A 16,612-nucleotide genomic window follows, 5' to 3' on the forward strand; every position below is an offset into this window, starting at 1 on the left:
ATTGTTTAAAAAAAAATTGATAACTTTAACATTTAGGTTTTTCAATAAACTTAAATTCAAAAGTCAATGTTGATTTTATTATTGATTTCCCATATTACAATAACCATTTTTTGAACACCAATTTTTGATTGAACATCTTTTAATAAATGTAAAATTAAAACTTTACAAAAATTAATTGTAAATAAACTGGAAATTACTGTTTTATCAAACAAAATTCAACAACAATGTTAAAATGATATTATATTATTAGATTATTACTTGTTTATTATTTTATTTTAATCTATTTAAATGAATTAAAATCCTTGTGGTTCATGACCATAGGGATATTGAGGCATGATTGTTCCATCTACATTCGAGTGTGAATTTGTGTCTAACAGTCTGTGATTGGTACCACCAACTTGCTCTTTGCATTCGATGCATTTACCTACTTCCATTGCACCTCCACAGGCATCAATGTAATAGATATGGTTCTTGGGGCATTTAAACCAATGACCTGCTGTGAATCCATTGGCATGAATAACTTGGTTGATCTCATCTTTGGTGATGGTGTGTCTGAGTCGTTCTTTGATCTTTTCAATGTTTCTCCAATTCTCATTGACAATGTCTTTGTAACGCAAGATATTCGAGTAGATGGTAGTCTTGCACTCTGGACAACACTTCAGAACGATTGCATCTTCCTTCATATTCATGTAGGTATCTAGCTGCTCCACAGCAAATATATGCTTACAATCGAGCTGGATGAATCTTTCCTCAGGTTGAAATTCTTTCAGTTCCATTCGTGAGATTGGTTCAACAAAAGTTGGGTTACATTGTCTACAGAGAGCTGGACATGTTTCACCTCTTAATCCCAGGCATGGATGTTTACAATTGAGCAACTTCTGACAAGCTTCGTCAGAGATAGTAACATCACATATCTCATTGCACAGCTTGGAGCAACGTACTCCATTGGGACCGTATCTAAGACAACGTTCTTTACATGGGTCACATGGTAAATTACATGGTTTCTTACACTTTGAGTGTTTGCATTGATTGGTACAATTACGAGAGCATGGTTTACACTGCTCAACGCATTTATGTCCTATACAGATATGATTGCAAATCAACTTTCTTGAGCAGTCATTTGTACAATCCGGATGGACGAGTTCACCATTCTCGAACTTGTGTTCCTTGCACATCACCTTACATGGATGACCACATGGCAGAATTTTCTTGCATTTGATGTTACAAGAAATCGATTTGTTGAAACATGGCAGTTTGTGGCTGTGACCGCAAGGGAAAACACGGTTCACTACAACTTGGCAACGATCTTTGATGCAAGATACACCACAGACATGGACACCATTGCAATTGTGGCCACAATCAGGTCTTGATTTTTGGCATTGAACCTGGCAGATGACTGAGGGAGTTGGAGTGGAGCAGCTTTTCTGTGTGCTATGACCGCAGTGGAGAGTCACCTGGACCTGTGTTTTGCATGGCCCACAACGACTACCCTCGTGACAATGTCCTTGACAAATATGATCACAACCATCCAGAGGTTTATGACAATATTGAGTGCAAGTGACATTCTTATGATTTGAATCACCGATATGACAGGATCTAGGACATTGATGTGCACAATCTAAACGAGCATCACAACGCTTGTTACATCCACCTTCTGGAACATTGTCAAAGTCTGCAGCGTTACGAATTTGAGTAATGGTATCAGGATGATTTACACAAACCAATGGAATGAATGTATCGAGTTTCTTCTCTTCTTTGAGTTTACTGATCAAGTTGACCCAAAGATCGTTGGCTTTGGAAAGCAGTTGTGAGTTACCAACGATATACATTGCATTTCTTGCTCGAGATAGTAATACATTGATTCTGTTTTCAATGCTCAAGAATCCAGTGCTTCCCTCATTGTTTGAACGAACCAATGAGAGAATGATGAAGTCACGTTCTTCACCTTGGAATTGATCAACTGTTCTTATCGTAATACCTTTGAGATTCATTCTATTAACTCTACTTCTGATCTTTAGCAACTGACCAGTATATGGCGTCAATATGGCAATGTTGTTTGGTGAATAGTTGTGTTGGACAATATATTCTGCCAAACGTGCGACAAAATCAGCTTCAAATATGTTTGATTTGCTGGTTTCGTTGGAATTCTCCATGTGACGATGATCCAAGAAGAATACATTCGATGGCATTCCTTGAACTGTGTGCACCTGTGTATATCTTTCGATTACAGATGGATGGTCAATGAGATGTGGATAAACTGGTTTGACAAATTGAGAGATATTGGGAACCATTCTTCTTTGGATAGCAAGTGACTTGAATGACATTCCATTCTTGACGATTCTCTCAAAAAGTGATAAACTAAGATTGTATTTCTTTGAGAGTTGGTAGACTTGTGATGAAGGTTTCAATTGCTTGTGATCACCAATCATGATTAGATGCTCGACTGTCTTTGGGAGCACTGAGACAATGTGAGATTCCAATACTTCTGCTGCTTCTTCAATGATGACTATTCTCGATTTGATGGACTCCAAGACACGCTTCAATCTACTGGCACCAGTGGTTGTGGCGGCAACGACATCTGCATGTTTTAATGCATTCATATAGGCAATATCTTCATACTCTAGAATCTCTCTGGTTGTCTTTTCATATTCAACCTTTAAAACATTCAACTCGTCGAGACAATGTCTAATCTTGATTTTCTGCCAATGTCTATACAACTGAATTCTCTCGCCAATATCCAAAGAATGGACATTATCGACATCTGAATAGTCATTCGATACTTGGTCGTTGATCCACAACGCCAAACTAATATCGATTTCATCTAGCTTCTCCTTGACTTCGAAATCTTGCATTCTACTCTCCATCAACTCTTCAAGAGTTTCAGCATCAATTTCCTCATCATCTTCAACTACAGGTTGTTGTGGTTGTTGTTGCTGTTGTTGTTGTTGAGCAGTTAAATTGCTTGTTTGATTCTTATTCTGTTGAACGATGATATTCTTGATGGAATCGAACCATTGCTTGACGGAAGAAGGTCCTCTAAATGCCATGGATTCATAATGATCAAACTTTGCAAGCATCTTGAGGTCATCGTAATTCAGATTAAGTGAATCTCTGAGTTTTAGAGCAATCTTTGAGATTGAATCGACTAGTGAATCACGACGTTTAATTAATCCCCATTGACCACGTGAACGGCTGATATGATTTCTGATGTTATACTTCTCCAACTCTGGTTCCTTACTTCTACTTCCGAGACGAATAATACTCTTGGTTGTGTTTAGACAACCTTGAACGAATTGATCCAATGCATGATTGGTATAACAGATGACAAGGATTGGATGCTTGGTAGAACCCATATGCTTATTGATGTGTTGGAATAGAAGCTCGAAGAGTTTCAAACCGATAAAGGTTTTACCGGTACCTGGAGGACCTTGAACCAAAGAGATTTCAGATTTCAAACAGTGTTGAACGGCTTCCATCTGTGAGACATCTAGGGCATCGAGTTTCGATGGGAATGATTTCAACACATCGATATTGGTGAATGGTTCCACCTCTTCAAAAGCATCGGAGAAATCAATTGTTGGGAATCTACGAATGTACTCTGGAGGGCGTGTATCTACATCGCATTCCAATAGATATTCTTTGAATGGGAGTGTCTCAGAATCGATATCTTTTAATGACTTTAAAACACTCTTGTATGCCTCAAAGTAAGCAGGTGATTCAATCATCAAGAAGGTCTTGGAGAACAAATTGGAAAGCACTTCATCGCTGTTGCTCATAGCATTAAACTTTGACAACTTTTCAAATAACGCTTCCTCATCAGAGTCATCCATGTAGTCGGAATCGAAAATATGATTACCATTACCATCGAAATCGTCGTCGTGATAATCATTGGAGTCATGTAGAATCGAGATAGTAATTCTTGGATCATTACCCTCCATTGGTCTACTCTCAACAACTGCCCAAACAATAGTATTGAAACGGTCACAACTAAGTCCAACCAACGATCCTTTCAACAGTCTTGAATACTTTTGCCAATTAATTTGTCTATCTGGTTTAAACTGAACATTATATGAAATAGATGTATTTGTACAACTTAAACCTGTTCAAAATAAAATTGTTAATACAATGGCATATGACATATACTTATATATATTTACATTAACTTACTCTTAAATTTAACATCTTTATATAAATATCTTGAGTATTTACCAGCTTCGAAATCAGCGAGTGCTTCTCTCATTGGATGAATGAGATCTTCACGTAATAGACAATATTGAGTATCGATATACTCCTCTACACTTTCATAGCGACCAACTCTGAGTGGTTTCAAGAGTGGAAGTGTCTTGGATCGCAACTCGGTTCTCGATGGATAGATAGAGAGTGCGTGGTATCTAATAGGTATATCATCGGTCATCGATAAGATGATTCTCTCTTTGTCCATGATGTTCTGTTGACGAATCTTCTTTATCCAAAAGTCAATGTTTGGATCTTTCGAGTTGGGAGAAGCCTTCCACTCACGTTCGAACGTCTCCAGAGGAATGTGAGAGTAGCCCTTCGAGAACTTCTGAGTGATCTGCAAGAACACCTGAATGCAATCGACTTGCACCTGTTTGCTTCCTCTAAAGTGGCTGGTCGTTATGAAACTAGCGAGTCCAGAGAAATGGCACATAAAGTTGGATTTCATCAACTTCATGAACAGCGCGTTGCTCGCAGTGTCGAGGAAACTCTCTTTCAGCGTCTTGTGACCAAAGAGTCCGAGAATGAGACGCATAGTTTGTGGCTCCAGTCCTGTGCGTCCCAAGATGTCATCGATGCTCGCCTGGTGCATTGGCGACTGGAGTGTTGGCATGATATCATCGCCTCTATCCAACTCATCGATTCTCTTTTCCAAGTAAGCATTGATAGCATGATTGTTTCTGAATGGTTCATATGCTTTCTTCTCTTTCTTTGGTGGTGCACTATCGCTATTCACCTTGTTATTGTTGTTGCTGCTATTGTTGTTGTTGGTATTCTCTACCATTGAAGTAACAAGTTTATCTCTGTTCAATTCAAACTTTTTCTTCTTACCGATGTTGTTTAGACCGAGTTGTTCATACTCTTCGGTTCCGATTGAGAGTAGAACATCACCATCGATTGCTTGCTCGGCAAAGACTTCTACCAAAGCAGCGAGATCAATAGATTCCAACCACTTTCCAACTCTTTCAACCGACCATAATCTAGGATCTTCAAATACTTCGTTTTTAATATTTGATTTTGATATAGCTGTTGAAGTTGTTGTAGTAGTTGTAGTTGTTGTTGTTTTTGAAGTTGATTTGGTAAATGAACCGCTTTGTACTTTGACTATTTTAAATAAAAAATTAAAAATTAATCAACATAAATATCTTTATTTGTTTTGTTTTATTTAGCTTCATCATGACACTTACCATGTGAAAAATCACATTTGTCACCTTTCTTGCAACTTCCTTGTTTAATAAAATGAAAACATTCTTTTTTACTATTACCATTATTATTGCTATTATTGTTATTGTTGTCTTTATTATCTTTTTTATCTTTATTATCTTTAGAATGATATTTTTTGTCAATACTTTTGTTGTTGTTATTATTATTGTTATTCTTGTGATTATTATTGACTTTTGTAGATGTAGTGGTTGATGATGATGATGAAGTTATATCATCATTACTCCATATATAGTTATCCATATCATATGAAGTAGTTTCAATATTAATATCTAAATTATTATTGATGTTTCTTACTTTATTATCTTTATTATTATTACTATTGTTAATAATACTATTATTGTTATTTGTTTTAATGTTTATACGAGTGAATGTTTTTGGTAAAAGGAATTTAGATGAATTTGATAAAAAGGTTGGGTTCTCCTCTTCAACTTTATCATTTTCATTGATGATGGATTTCTGTGTTGAGGATTTGGGGGTTTCATAATTATGTTTGTCTTCACCCACCTCCAAGGGTGAAAACTTAAAAGTTAAAGTTGACATTGTCCAAAATTCTCATTTTTTTCAAAAACAATTAAAATTTAATTGTTTTTTGAAAAAAATAAGAATAAAGTTTAAGAATAGGATAAAAATAGATATAAGAATATATAGATATAGAATATATAGAGAAATAAATAAAAAAGGAGAATATATTTAAATAGAGATAATTGTTTTCATATTTAGATTATTAAATATAAAAACAAGAATAAAAAAAAAAATAAAAAACAAGTGGATGATTATAAAAAGTATGGATGCTGTAATGATTTAATGCTTGCTCATGATAAATACTTTGAGACAAACATGGTAAATGAAAAAATATTATTATTTGAAGACATGTTGTTTGAATAAGATTAGATAGATTGAATGATTAATTGATTAATTGATTGATTGTTTGATTTTGATTTATTTTAGGTATTGTTTAAGAAAAAGTCAAAAGAATTTATTTTCTTTTTCCTTTTATAATATTTATACTTAACAGTTCATTTTGATTTTCTAGAATGAATTGATTGTCGACAAATTTTAGGTTTATAAATAACCTTTCATCACTAAAAGTAAAAATAGAGGGAATTTTTTAAGAATATCCAAAGTTTTTTTTCAAGTCAAAACTATCCATTATTTTTCTATGATTTTAGACATATGTTTGTTGTTATTAAAGAAGATAAAAGAATAAAGTTTCTTGTGAAATATTTTGGAAGTTGTTCATAATCACATAACAGGTTATTTTATTTAACAAATTTTCATACCAAATTATTTTGAGAAAAGTTTAAATATTATTTCATTATGCAAACTTTTAGTTTTTATAAACAATCATTTATAATGATTTACCATTATTCGAATTTATTTTATGAAAAATATTGTAAATTTATAAACTATAGTTATTATTATTATTATTGTTGTTGTTATTATTGTTATTTGTGTTATTATTATCGATATTAATTTGTGGGGGAGGAGTTGGTAATCTTTGTATTGGTGTTCCAATATTATTATTGTTGTTACCTTGTTGTTGTTGCTGAAGGATAGCTTGTAGTTGATTGATGATAAATATTTGGTGCTCTTCCATTCGTTGGATTTTCTCTTCTACAACCATACGAGCGGATCTCTCCTCCTCGATCTTTTCGAGGAGTTGCTCTTTGATGTCGGGCTTTCCGTCAGAGTCACCATCGTCAGTCTTCTCCGATGCAATCAGCGTTTGAATTTGCTTACGGTAACGACGGTCTCGACCAAAGTTCTTTACAGATTCGATGTACTTCATCGAGAAGTATGCTTCCTGTGAGTTGAACACCGATCGACTCTCTGCAAAACTGTTTTCATTCTGCCAACGATATCTCTTCCATACGACCTGTATCAATCTCGCTGCAGAATTACGTTCCTTCTCTTGTACCTCCAACAAATAGATATAATTCAAAATTGGTTTTTGATGAGCAGTTGGATGTGTCAAATTCGAGAATTGTTCAATCAAACAAGCCAAAGTGAAAAGACCCAAAACAGATGACATCTAGAAAAAAATTAATTTAATAGAAAAGTAAGTTGGTTGATGTTGTTGTTGGAAATTATTGCGGAAAGATAGATAGATAGATAGATAGATTGTTTGCTTCAACTTACAATTGATCCAAATCTACCAAAGAATGTTGCTGGATTGTATTCATCGAAGGAATCGGTTGGCCAACCGGTAAACATCGAGAGGAATGAAATGTAGAGGGAAACTGGATAGGTGAATGGCTTTGGTTGGTCGAGATCCTCACGCTCAAAGACATAGATGATGTGCGAGCAGATAAAGATGATAAAGATTGTGAATGGAATGAATGTGGTGAGTGGTCGCTGATAGAGCAGTGTCTTCAAGCTGAGCGACCAGTTGAACTTTGGTGGAACTTCGTTCTTCTGTCGATACTTGGCTTGGATGCTATGACGCAGTTTATAGACATGACTGAAATCTCTGTACACACGAATGAACATATAGATACGCAGCCACATGAAAAGTCCCCACTTGGGATCGGACCAAGTCCGAATAGGGCCACTAGCAAATGGCACGGGCATGATCATACAAATCAGTACTTCCGCCCAGAACAACGGTGCCATCGTAGTAGATCTTAGTACATTCAAAGGTGTCACTCTGAATCCTCTCGCTCTCTTTGTAAGCCAACCATGAGTAACATTCGAGAGTAACAATCTATAATAATCCATCAATTGACAAACTTTGCAATTCCCAAAAGAAAACAAAAAAGAATATTAATATTTCATTTTCTTTGACTCTGTTTACTTTATTATTATTATATAATGTTGTAAGATCTTACTTAAAATGATTGTTAATGCAAATATTAAACCTCTAAATACTTTTGAGGATTCATCGATCACCAACTCTTTGCCAGTCCAAGATACTTGAAGTTCGACGATCATCAGTGCAATACCGATCATACCATTGAGGAAGATGTAGAGGTATCGATTACGAAGGATCTTGTCGATCTTTTGTGACTCTGCCTCACTCTTTAGAGTCTGCACCGATTGCAACAATGAATTCGATGGTAATATTTGGAATTCATCTTCCACACGATTACGTGATAAATGACTAAGTAATTTTCGCCGATTCATTTAAACTCTTTATTATAAAAATAAAATAAAAAAAGAACTTTTGTTATTTACTAACTATTTTATTATTATTATTATACTACTACTACTGTTATTTATCTATCTATCTATATCTATTTTTATTTACTATACAAAATGTGTGGTATTATATATTATTAATATTATATATTCTATAAATAAACAAACTCAATCAAATCAAGTCAAATATCACCTCCACTTCCTCTTTGGAATAATAATAATGAGGTGATTATGATTGAGTCGTCGTTGAACGGCTGCCTCAAATGAAATGATTGAAACCTTGTTGTGATTAAACAAAAATAAAATAAAATAATTAAATATATATTGAACTTAGTTTGTGTGTGTATAATTCTAACAAACTAACTAACCAATGAATGATTGTAGTTGTTTTGTTTTGTTTTGTTTTTTCTTTTGTTAAAATAAATAAATATTTGTTTGTATTTTTATATTAAATTAAATTAATTAAAATACTACTATTATTATTATTACTATATATTTTTATCTAAGTATATTGAAGAGATGGGATAATTATTTATTTAAATAAAATGAATGGAATGTGAAAGAAATTTGAACAAACAACCAACTTCCTGTTACATTATGTGGGATGACCACCCTCCCAAAATAACTATCACATTATTAATAAAAATTTTTTAACTTTTGATAGGGTTTTGCAAAAAAAACAAAAAACTCATTAAATTCATCCGATCCCTTGAACGAAAGGACATGGTGCAATGGTAAAAAAAAATTTAAAACTGGTCAACTTCCACAAAAATACATCAGATTTTTATTTTTTTATTTTGTTAAAAATGTACAATTGATTTTTTTGGTTTTTATTCCTTTTTAATTAATTTTTAAAGTATTAATATAATTATATAGTTATTATTATCATTATTATTTTTTACAATGATAAACCATTTTGTTGTTGGTTATTATTTTTAATTACAGCTCTTTTACCTTGTTGTACGATTTCAAAGGATAGTGATTTTTTGTTTGCAACTTGCTGGGTGATTGTACCGATACAAAGTGAATCTGAACTTTGAAGATAGTTTAGAATTGGTAGATCCATATCTTTGGCAAAGAATAAGCTTGGCTCGTTCATCTTGTCATACCAAAAGAAATCGAAATTCTGATTGTTTATCAACTCTGGTATTGCTTGTGGAATAAGGTATTGTACAACATGTCCCACCGTATAGTGTACATGTATAGTGATATTTGCAATATGTTGCTTAGTCTTGTGTGAGATAATCTTTACGGTTCTCGGATGTTGTGTTTCTCTAAACAATTGGAAAAACAGTTTTTTAATATGTTCATAATTATTAATATTATTATTTTCATTTGGATCTTGTTGTTGTTGTTGTTGATGTTGTTGTACTTGTTGTTTTGGTGGTGGAGTCGGTGGTAATTGTTTGTTTGGTACAGTTTGTTGTTGTTGTTGTTGTTGAACTACTACTTGTTGTTGTTTGACTGGAGAAGTAGGTGTTGTTGGTGTGGAGTTATTTGGTGATTGATTTGTTGGTGTCAAGAAGTTGATGCTACTGTTGAGTTCGGCTGGAGGTTGTGATGATGAATTGGCGGATTTCTCGAGTGTGGATCTGGCCATTTTGGTCCAAACGACAAAGAAATCCTTGTTGGATTGGATAACGGATTTCTCGATGAGTCCACCGATACCCCAGATCGATTTGATGAATTTGACGGCCGTGGACACCTTGAGTTGACAGTGATCTTTGTTGGCGGCGGCCGGCTCGAGCGAGATGTAGTTCTCAACGGAGAAGCTGTCGCCGTATGGCACATCACGAGACACCGAGCTGGTCTCCATAAAGTAGCCACCGGTCGAAGTTCGTCTAATCTTTTGTACCTGTGTGACACTAGCTACTTTTGGACCGATCTTGAAAGAGATCGGTGTTTTAAAGTTGAGTGTACGCTCTTGGTGACAACCCGATGGTGAGGTAGACCAATTGCCTTCGTTCATATCGTAGAATCCCATCTCCTCGCTAACCTTTGCCCAGAAGCTAGAGTCAATAATCACACGATAGAATTTTCCACTTTGAATTGGAAAGGTTTCGATTACATAGGGTTGAAGTTGACCAACCTTTGATATTGGATCCATATCTTTACATTCAACTAATATAGGTGATTTTATACTATTTAACATTGTATTATTATTATTATTATTATTTGGTAGTGGTGGTTGTAGTACTGGTGATAATATTACATTATTATTAACATTATTATTATTATTTGGATTTGAAATTGTAGATGTTGGTATGACTTGATCTATATTATTAATTGTAATTAAACGTGGTGAAATTATATTGTTTGGATTTTGTAAAAGCTGTTGTTGTTGTTGTTGTTGTTGTTTGGTATTGTCAATGATAACATTGTTTGATGTATTGTCATCGTTGTTGCTATTACTACTGTTTGCACTATTATTACTATTGTCATCCCAACGAATAGATGGTTCGTAAGCGGTTGGCTGATTTGGATCACATGATATAATATTTCCAGAGGTGATATCGTAGAGATCGAAACTATCGAGATCGGAAGGACCACTATAATTCTCGTGAATCGAACAACTCAATCCTTCGAATTGACCTGATGTCAGCATATCAATTGTTTGAACATATCCTCTTCCATTCATATGAGAATGATCATTATGATTCATTCTCCTGCGTTGTAAATTTACAGTTTGTAAAATGAACAAAAACTAAATAAAATAACAATAACAATAACAATATTAATTTAAAATAAATATTGTTGTTTAAATTATAATATAATATTCAATAATATAATTTGATCTATTTATCTATCTATCTCTCTTTCCTTTTTTTTTTTAATTTAAATTAAAAATTTAATTAAAATATTAAAATCTGTTAAATAATAATTATGATCTCTCTATATATTTATATTTATATATTTATAACAATGAGACAATAAATATATATTCAACTTTATAAAAAAAATAGTATAAATTAATATTGCTTCACTTAATTATACTTTTTTTTTTTATTTTTTCAAAAAACATGTTTAAATTAATAAAAGAAATTTAATTGTTGTGGGTGTTCGTGTGTGTTTGTTTTTTGTTTTAGTTTTGCAAGACAACAGAACCATTGTTCTAATCCTGGCATATAATGTCATTGCACATACATGTTCTCGTTTAATTTTAAATTTTAAAATTAGCATTATGCGAAACAAACCGTTGTTCTATCCAATTATTAATTCTTCATTAAATTTCTTTCTTAAATTCTGTCTATCTGTTTGTTTTTTTTTCATGGTTTTTAAATAAAATTGATTATGTTTTATGATTATATTTTAGATTATATGATTTTTATTTAAATATATATATTGGTTGCTTAAAAAAATATTATTTTGCTTATTGTTGTTGTTGTTGATCTTGTTGTTGTTTAGTTACAGTGCTGTTTTTGTTGATTTCAGATAGTGGAATGGGTGGTTTGACTTCACGGAACATCGAAGCAGGGAATACGTAGGGAACGGCACCGAATGCCTTGAGATGTGCTCTCTGCTTTGTGACACCTTTCTTTGTTGATTTTTTGTTCTTGTAGAATGATTGATAGGAGTAATCGAATGGCATTGCAATGATCTTTGTCTTTACTGATTTAATAGTATCTTCAATACTCAAATCATCTTTCATTGTTCTGACTGGTTTTGTAATGACTGGTTGTGGTTTTTCTTCTTGTGTTACATCTGCTGATGATGATTCTTCATTGCTACTATATAATCTAATGTTGTTATTGTTATTATTATAACTATTTATATTTAAATAACTTCCAACTAATCTTGAATTATTCTTATTAAAACTATATTTTAACATTTTTATTTTTAACTTTCTATATTACTATTGTATTGTTATTACAACAATTTACATATAATAAACATCATTGTTGATTCATCGTTTTTTTTTTGATCAGAAAAAAAAAAAAAAAAAAAAACTGAAAAAAAAAAAAAAAAAAGTAATTTATATTTTTTTCAGATATATTATCTAGTTGTTTTGTTGTTCATTTAATTTATTATAGTAATAAAACAAGACAAAGACAATTATATAAAGATGGAAAAGTTTGAATATTTATCGATTAGATATGATGGAAAAGGTTTGTTGGAGATTTTAGATCAGAGAAAGTTACCGGATGTAGAGGAATGGCTTGTCTCTGCCAAGCCTGAAGATATGATTGGATATATAAAGCAACTATCAGTTAGAGGTGCACCTTTGATCGGTGTTGCTGCATGTGTAGCATTGTTTTTATATGTAAATAATGAGGAGTCGGCTAGAGCTCAGTGTTTGACTGAGGAGGAGGTGACCGTAGTTGCCACCAAGCTGCGCGATGCCAGACCCACCGCTGTCAACCTCATGAACAATCTCGATGAGATGTTACAACTCACTGTAAAGCCAACTGCCGATTTCTCGGCTGCCAACCTCGGACGTATTGCTCGTGCCATCATCGATCGTGAGGTGGACATGTGCGCCAGAATCTCAGTGGCCGGAGCGGAGCTGCTGAGCGACGGAGACAACGTACTTACACACTGCAATACCGGTGCCATTGCCACGCCGGGCATGGGAACAGCACTGGGAATCATCCGTGAAGCCTGGCGTCAAGGCAAGAAAATTCATGTCTACGTCGACGAGACACGTCCACTGCTTCAGGGTGGCCGTCTAACCACGTACGAGCTGGCGCGTGAGAAAATTCCACACACTCTGATCTGTGACAACATGGCAGCGACTCTGATGGCACAAGGAAAGATTCAGCGTGTGTTGGTCGGTGCCGATCGTATTGCGTGTAACGGTGATTTCGCCAACAAGATTGGCACCTACTCGGTGGCGGTGCTGGCGCACTACCACGGTGTTCCATTCCACGGTGTAGCGCCGTGGTCGACAGTCGACCTGCTATGTCCATCCGGAAAGGACATCCCCATCGAAGAGCGTCAAGCTTCAGAGGTTCAAGGTGTTTCCGGAGCGTTTGGAAATGTCAGATGGGCACCCGCCAACACACCAACTTTCAACCCAGCGTTTGACGTCACCCCCGTCGAACTTGTAACCAGCCACATTTTAGACACAGGAATTTACACTCAACAACAACTCAAAGATTCGATTTTAACCAAACATAAATAAATATATAATATAGAAAATCAATCAACCAACTCCACACCACCATTATAATTAAAAATTGCTGACTTTCAAATCTCGATTATTATTATTCATTTGCTTTTCAATTTTTATCTGCCGTACTGGTATCATGATGGTAGCAACACTAATACCGGCAAACACCATATTCTTTGGTTTGCCAGAGTTGATAATAAAGATCTATGCAATAGTTTCGTTAATATTTATCACAAACTTTTAAATTTGCGGTAGATAATTGCTTAAATCTTTATGAAAGTATTAGGATCTATAAACTCTTTTTGTATATTAATAAGCTCGACAAAAATGATTATATAGTATAATCTCGATTTTTTTTTTTTTGGTAACTATGGTAATACCAAATTCATGGGTGAATCAAAGAATAGTTTTAGTTGAAGATGAATATGCAAATGAAAACTTAAGATTTCAATTAAGTTTGTTGATTCATTCTACTTCCCACCTGTGAATATTATTGACTCATATGTATCAAACCCAACATGCTCGAAATTTCACAATTTTTCCCATTTTTTCTTATTTTATTTTTATTTTTATTTTTTCCTTCTTTCTTATAAATTTTGAAAACAATCTTTATATTAGATATTATTACATCATCAATATATATATAGTTTATAAATAGATAGAAAGATAGATATTTAAAAATGGAAGCTGAAGGTGGAGGATTCTATGTACAACCGATTGCATGTAAACATTTATTAGATTCAGATTTACGTGAGGAAGCATTGGATATCGGAGTATTTGATGGTGCTGATTGTATGTGTTAAATACTATTGTTTTTAGATTCATTGTTTGTTTTAAATAAAGAATCCTACAGTTATTAATTTCATTCAATGTTTATTATCTATTTGATGACGACGACGACGATTTAGTTTCGAGAATTGCATGTGGAAAGTGTGATGATGAATCAGAGAATTGGGTTTGTTTGAAGTGTAGAGCCATTGGATGTTCTAGATACGTACAATCACATGCATCTGATCACTTTGACACTTGTGGACATCCTATTTCCGCATCATTCTCTGATCATAGTGTTTGGTGTTATCTTTGTCAAGAGTACTTAGAACATTATGTAAGCATTGCAAAAGTCTAACTAATCAAACAAACAGCTAACTAACTACTAATTATCATTCTTTATAGACACTTGCACCATTCTTGGATATTTTAAATACAATCAAATTCTTCAAGGAGAAAGAAGAGAAGAAGATTGAACCAGCAGCAGTAGCACAATCAACAACAACCATAATATCGAAGGAACAAGAACAAACAATTGGAGAGGATGGTACAACTATTACCTCTACAACATCTACTACTACAACCACCACAACAACATCGAATGTTGGTAGTGGTAGTAGCAGTAGTACAACTTTTATTTCATCGTCGTCGTCGTCTACTACATACACAGCAGAGAAAGATTTGGCACATGATTTCGAATCGAGTGAATCTGAGGACGAGTCACTGAGCGACCAAAAGAGTGGATTGCTTCAGAAGATGTTGGGTCTCTTCATTGGCAACAACAAGTCAGCACAAGCGTTGGACGGTGAGTGCAATCTCAAGAGCATTGCCAACTACATCAAGTCTGGCAAAGCAAAGAATATCATTGTGCTGACCGGTGCCGGTATTAGTGTTGCCGCCGGTATTCCCGATTTTAGATCACCAAAGACCGGACTCTATCACAACCTCGCCAAATTCAACCTTCCCTACAAGACCGCTATCTTTGACTTGGAGTATTTCGTCGAGAATCCAAAACCATTCTTTGTTCTTGCAAAAGAACTCTATCCAGGTGGATTCAACGTAAGTTTCTATTATTATTATTATTTAACTGTTGTTTTAAAAAACATCCATTATTTATACCATTCATTATTATTATTATTATTATTATTATTATTATTATTATTATTATTATTATTATTATTATAGCCAACAGAAGTACATCACTTTATTAAATTATTACACGAGAAAGGATTATTATTGAGAAACTATACACAAAACATCGATACATTGGAGAGAGTCGCTGGCATTCCAGAAACATCTTTGGTTGAAGCACACGGTACTTTTGCAACTGCCAAATGTTTGAAATGTAGAAAATCATATACTTGCGAATATGTTAGAGGTATTATTAAGTTATTACATATTTGAATATCTTAATACTAATTATTTATTTTTATTTTTTAAAGAAATTATTTTTAGAGATGAATTACCAGTTTGTGAATGTTCGGGTATAATTAAACCTGATATTGTATTCTTTGGTGAAGCACTCCCATCTAGATTCCACGATTTGGTGAGAGAGGATTTCCCCAAGTGTGACCTCTTGTTGGTACTCGGTACTTCGCTCCAAGTACAACCGTTTGCATCGTTGGTATCGTTGGCGCCACAAGGTATTCCAAGATGTCTCATCAACCTTGAGGAGGTCGGTGCCAATCCATACGGTGGATTCAAATTCGGAGATGCCAATAACAAGACCGATGTCAAGTGGATCGGTGATTGTCAAGAGGGTATCATTGAACTTGCTCAATTATTAGGTTGGAAAGAGGAACTTTTAGAATCAATGAAAAAGAAAATATAATAAGCTTTATTTTTTTTGATCAAAACAACTATTATTATTAATAATCATAATTATAATCTTTCCAATTAATTTGTGAAACTCTATTAATAATAAATAAAATTTGTATAAATATATAATTTTAATGTATATATATGTTTATTTACAGCAGTTGATGGTTGAGAAATAAGTGAGTAACCTAAGATAGAGTTATTGTAACAGATCTTAGAATCTCCTATATTCGCAGTACATAAGAATGGTGGGCTCTGGAAATCGACCAGATTTTATTGCAATCCTATCGACAGTTTATAGCTTTTAGAATTCTAGAA

At 33.9% G+C, this 16,612-nt stretch overlaps 5 protein-coding genes across 5 annotated transcripts; 2 read left to right on the forward strand and 3 right to left on the reverse strand.

The window, feature by feature from the left end:
• Positions 1-293: 293 nt before the first annotated feature.
• Positions 294-6,000, reverse strand: PPL_09290 (NF-X1-type zinc finger-containing protein; the record flags this gene model as incomplete). The annotated part of the gene is made up of 3 exons (XM_020580087.1): positions 294-4,099; positions 4,168-5,340; positions 5,424-6,000. 3 exons carry the CDS (start codon positions 5,998-6,000, stop codon positions 294-296), a joined length of 5,556 nt encoding a protein of 1,851 aa, XP_020429920.1.
• An 859-nt stretch (positions 6,001-6,859) lies between these two features.
• On the reverse strand, positions 6,860-11,260 carry PPL_09291 (uncharacterized protein; the record flags this gene model as incomplete). The annotated part of the gene is made up of 4 exons (XM_020580088.1): positions 6,860-7,492; positions 7,600-8,164; positions 8,255-8,560; positions 9,501-11,260. The coding sequence occupies 4 exons, from the start codon at positions 11,258-11,260 to the stop codon at positions 6,860-6,862; spliced, it is 3,264 nt and encodes a 1,087-aa protein (XP_020429921.1).
• A 708-nt stretch (positions 11,261-11,968) lies between these two features.
• PPL_09292 (uncharacterized protein) lies at positions 11,969-12,427 on the reverse strand (the record flags this gene model as incomplete). The annotated part of the gene is made up of 1 exon (XM_020580089.1): positions 11,969-12,427. One exon carries the CDS (start codon positions 12,425-12,427, stop codon positions 11,969-11,971), a length of 459 nt encoding a protein of 152 aa, XP_020429922.1.
• A 234-nt stretch (positions 12,428-12,661) lies between these two features.
• On the forward strand, positions 12,662-13,720 carry PPL_09293 (S-methyl-5-thioribose-1-phosphate isomerase; the record flags this gene model as incomplete). The annotated part of the gene is made up of 1 exon (XM_020580090.1): positions 12,662-13,720. One exon carries the CDS (start codon positions 12,662-12,664, stop codon positions 13,718-13,720), a length of 1,059 nt encoding a protein of 352 aa, XP_020429923.1.
• Positions 13,721-14,388: 668 nt separating this feature from the next.
• sir2A (NAD+-dependent deacetylase) lies at positions 14,389-16,307 on the forward strand (the record flags this gene model as incomplete). Its single annotated transcript, XM_020580091.1, has 5 exons — positions 14,389-14,504; positions 14,552-14,813; positions 14,882-15,535; positions 15,662-15,854; positions 15,919-16,307. 5 exons carry the CDS (start codon positions 14,389-14,391, stop codon positions 16,305-16,307), a joined length of 1,614 nt encoding a protein of 537 aa, XP_020429924.1.
• Positions 16,308-16,612: the final 305 nt, after the last annotated feature.

Source organism: Heterostelium album (genome assembly GCF_000004825.1).
Source record: "Heterostelium album PN500 unplaced genomic scaffold PPL_scaffold9, whole genome shotgun sequence".
Taxonomy (NCBI): Eukaryota; Evosea; class Eumycetozoa; order Acytosteliales; family Acytosteliaceae; genus Heterostelium; species Heterostelium album.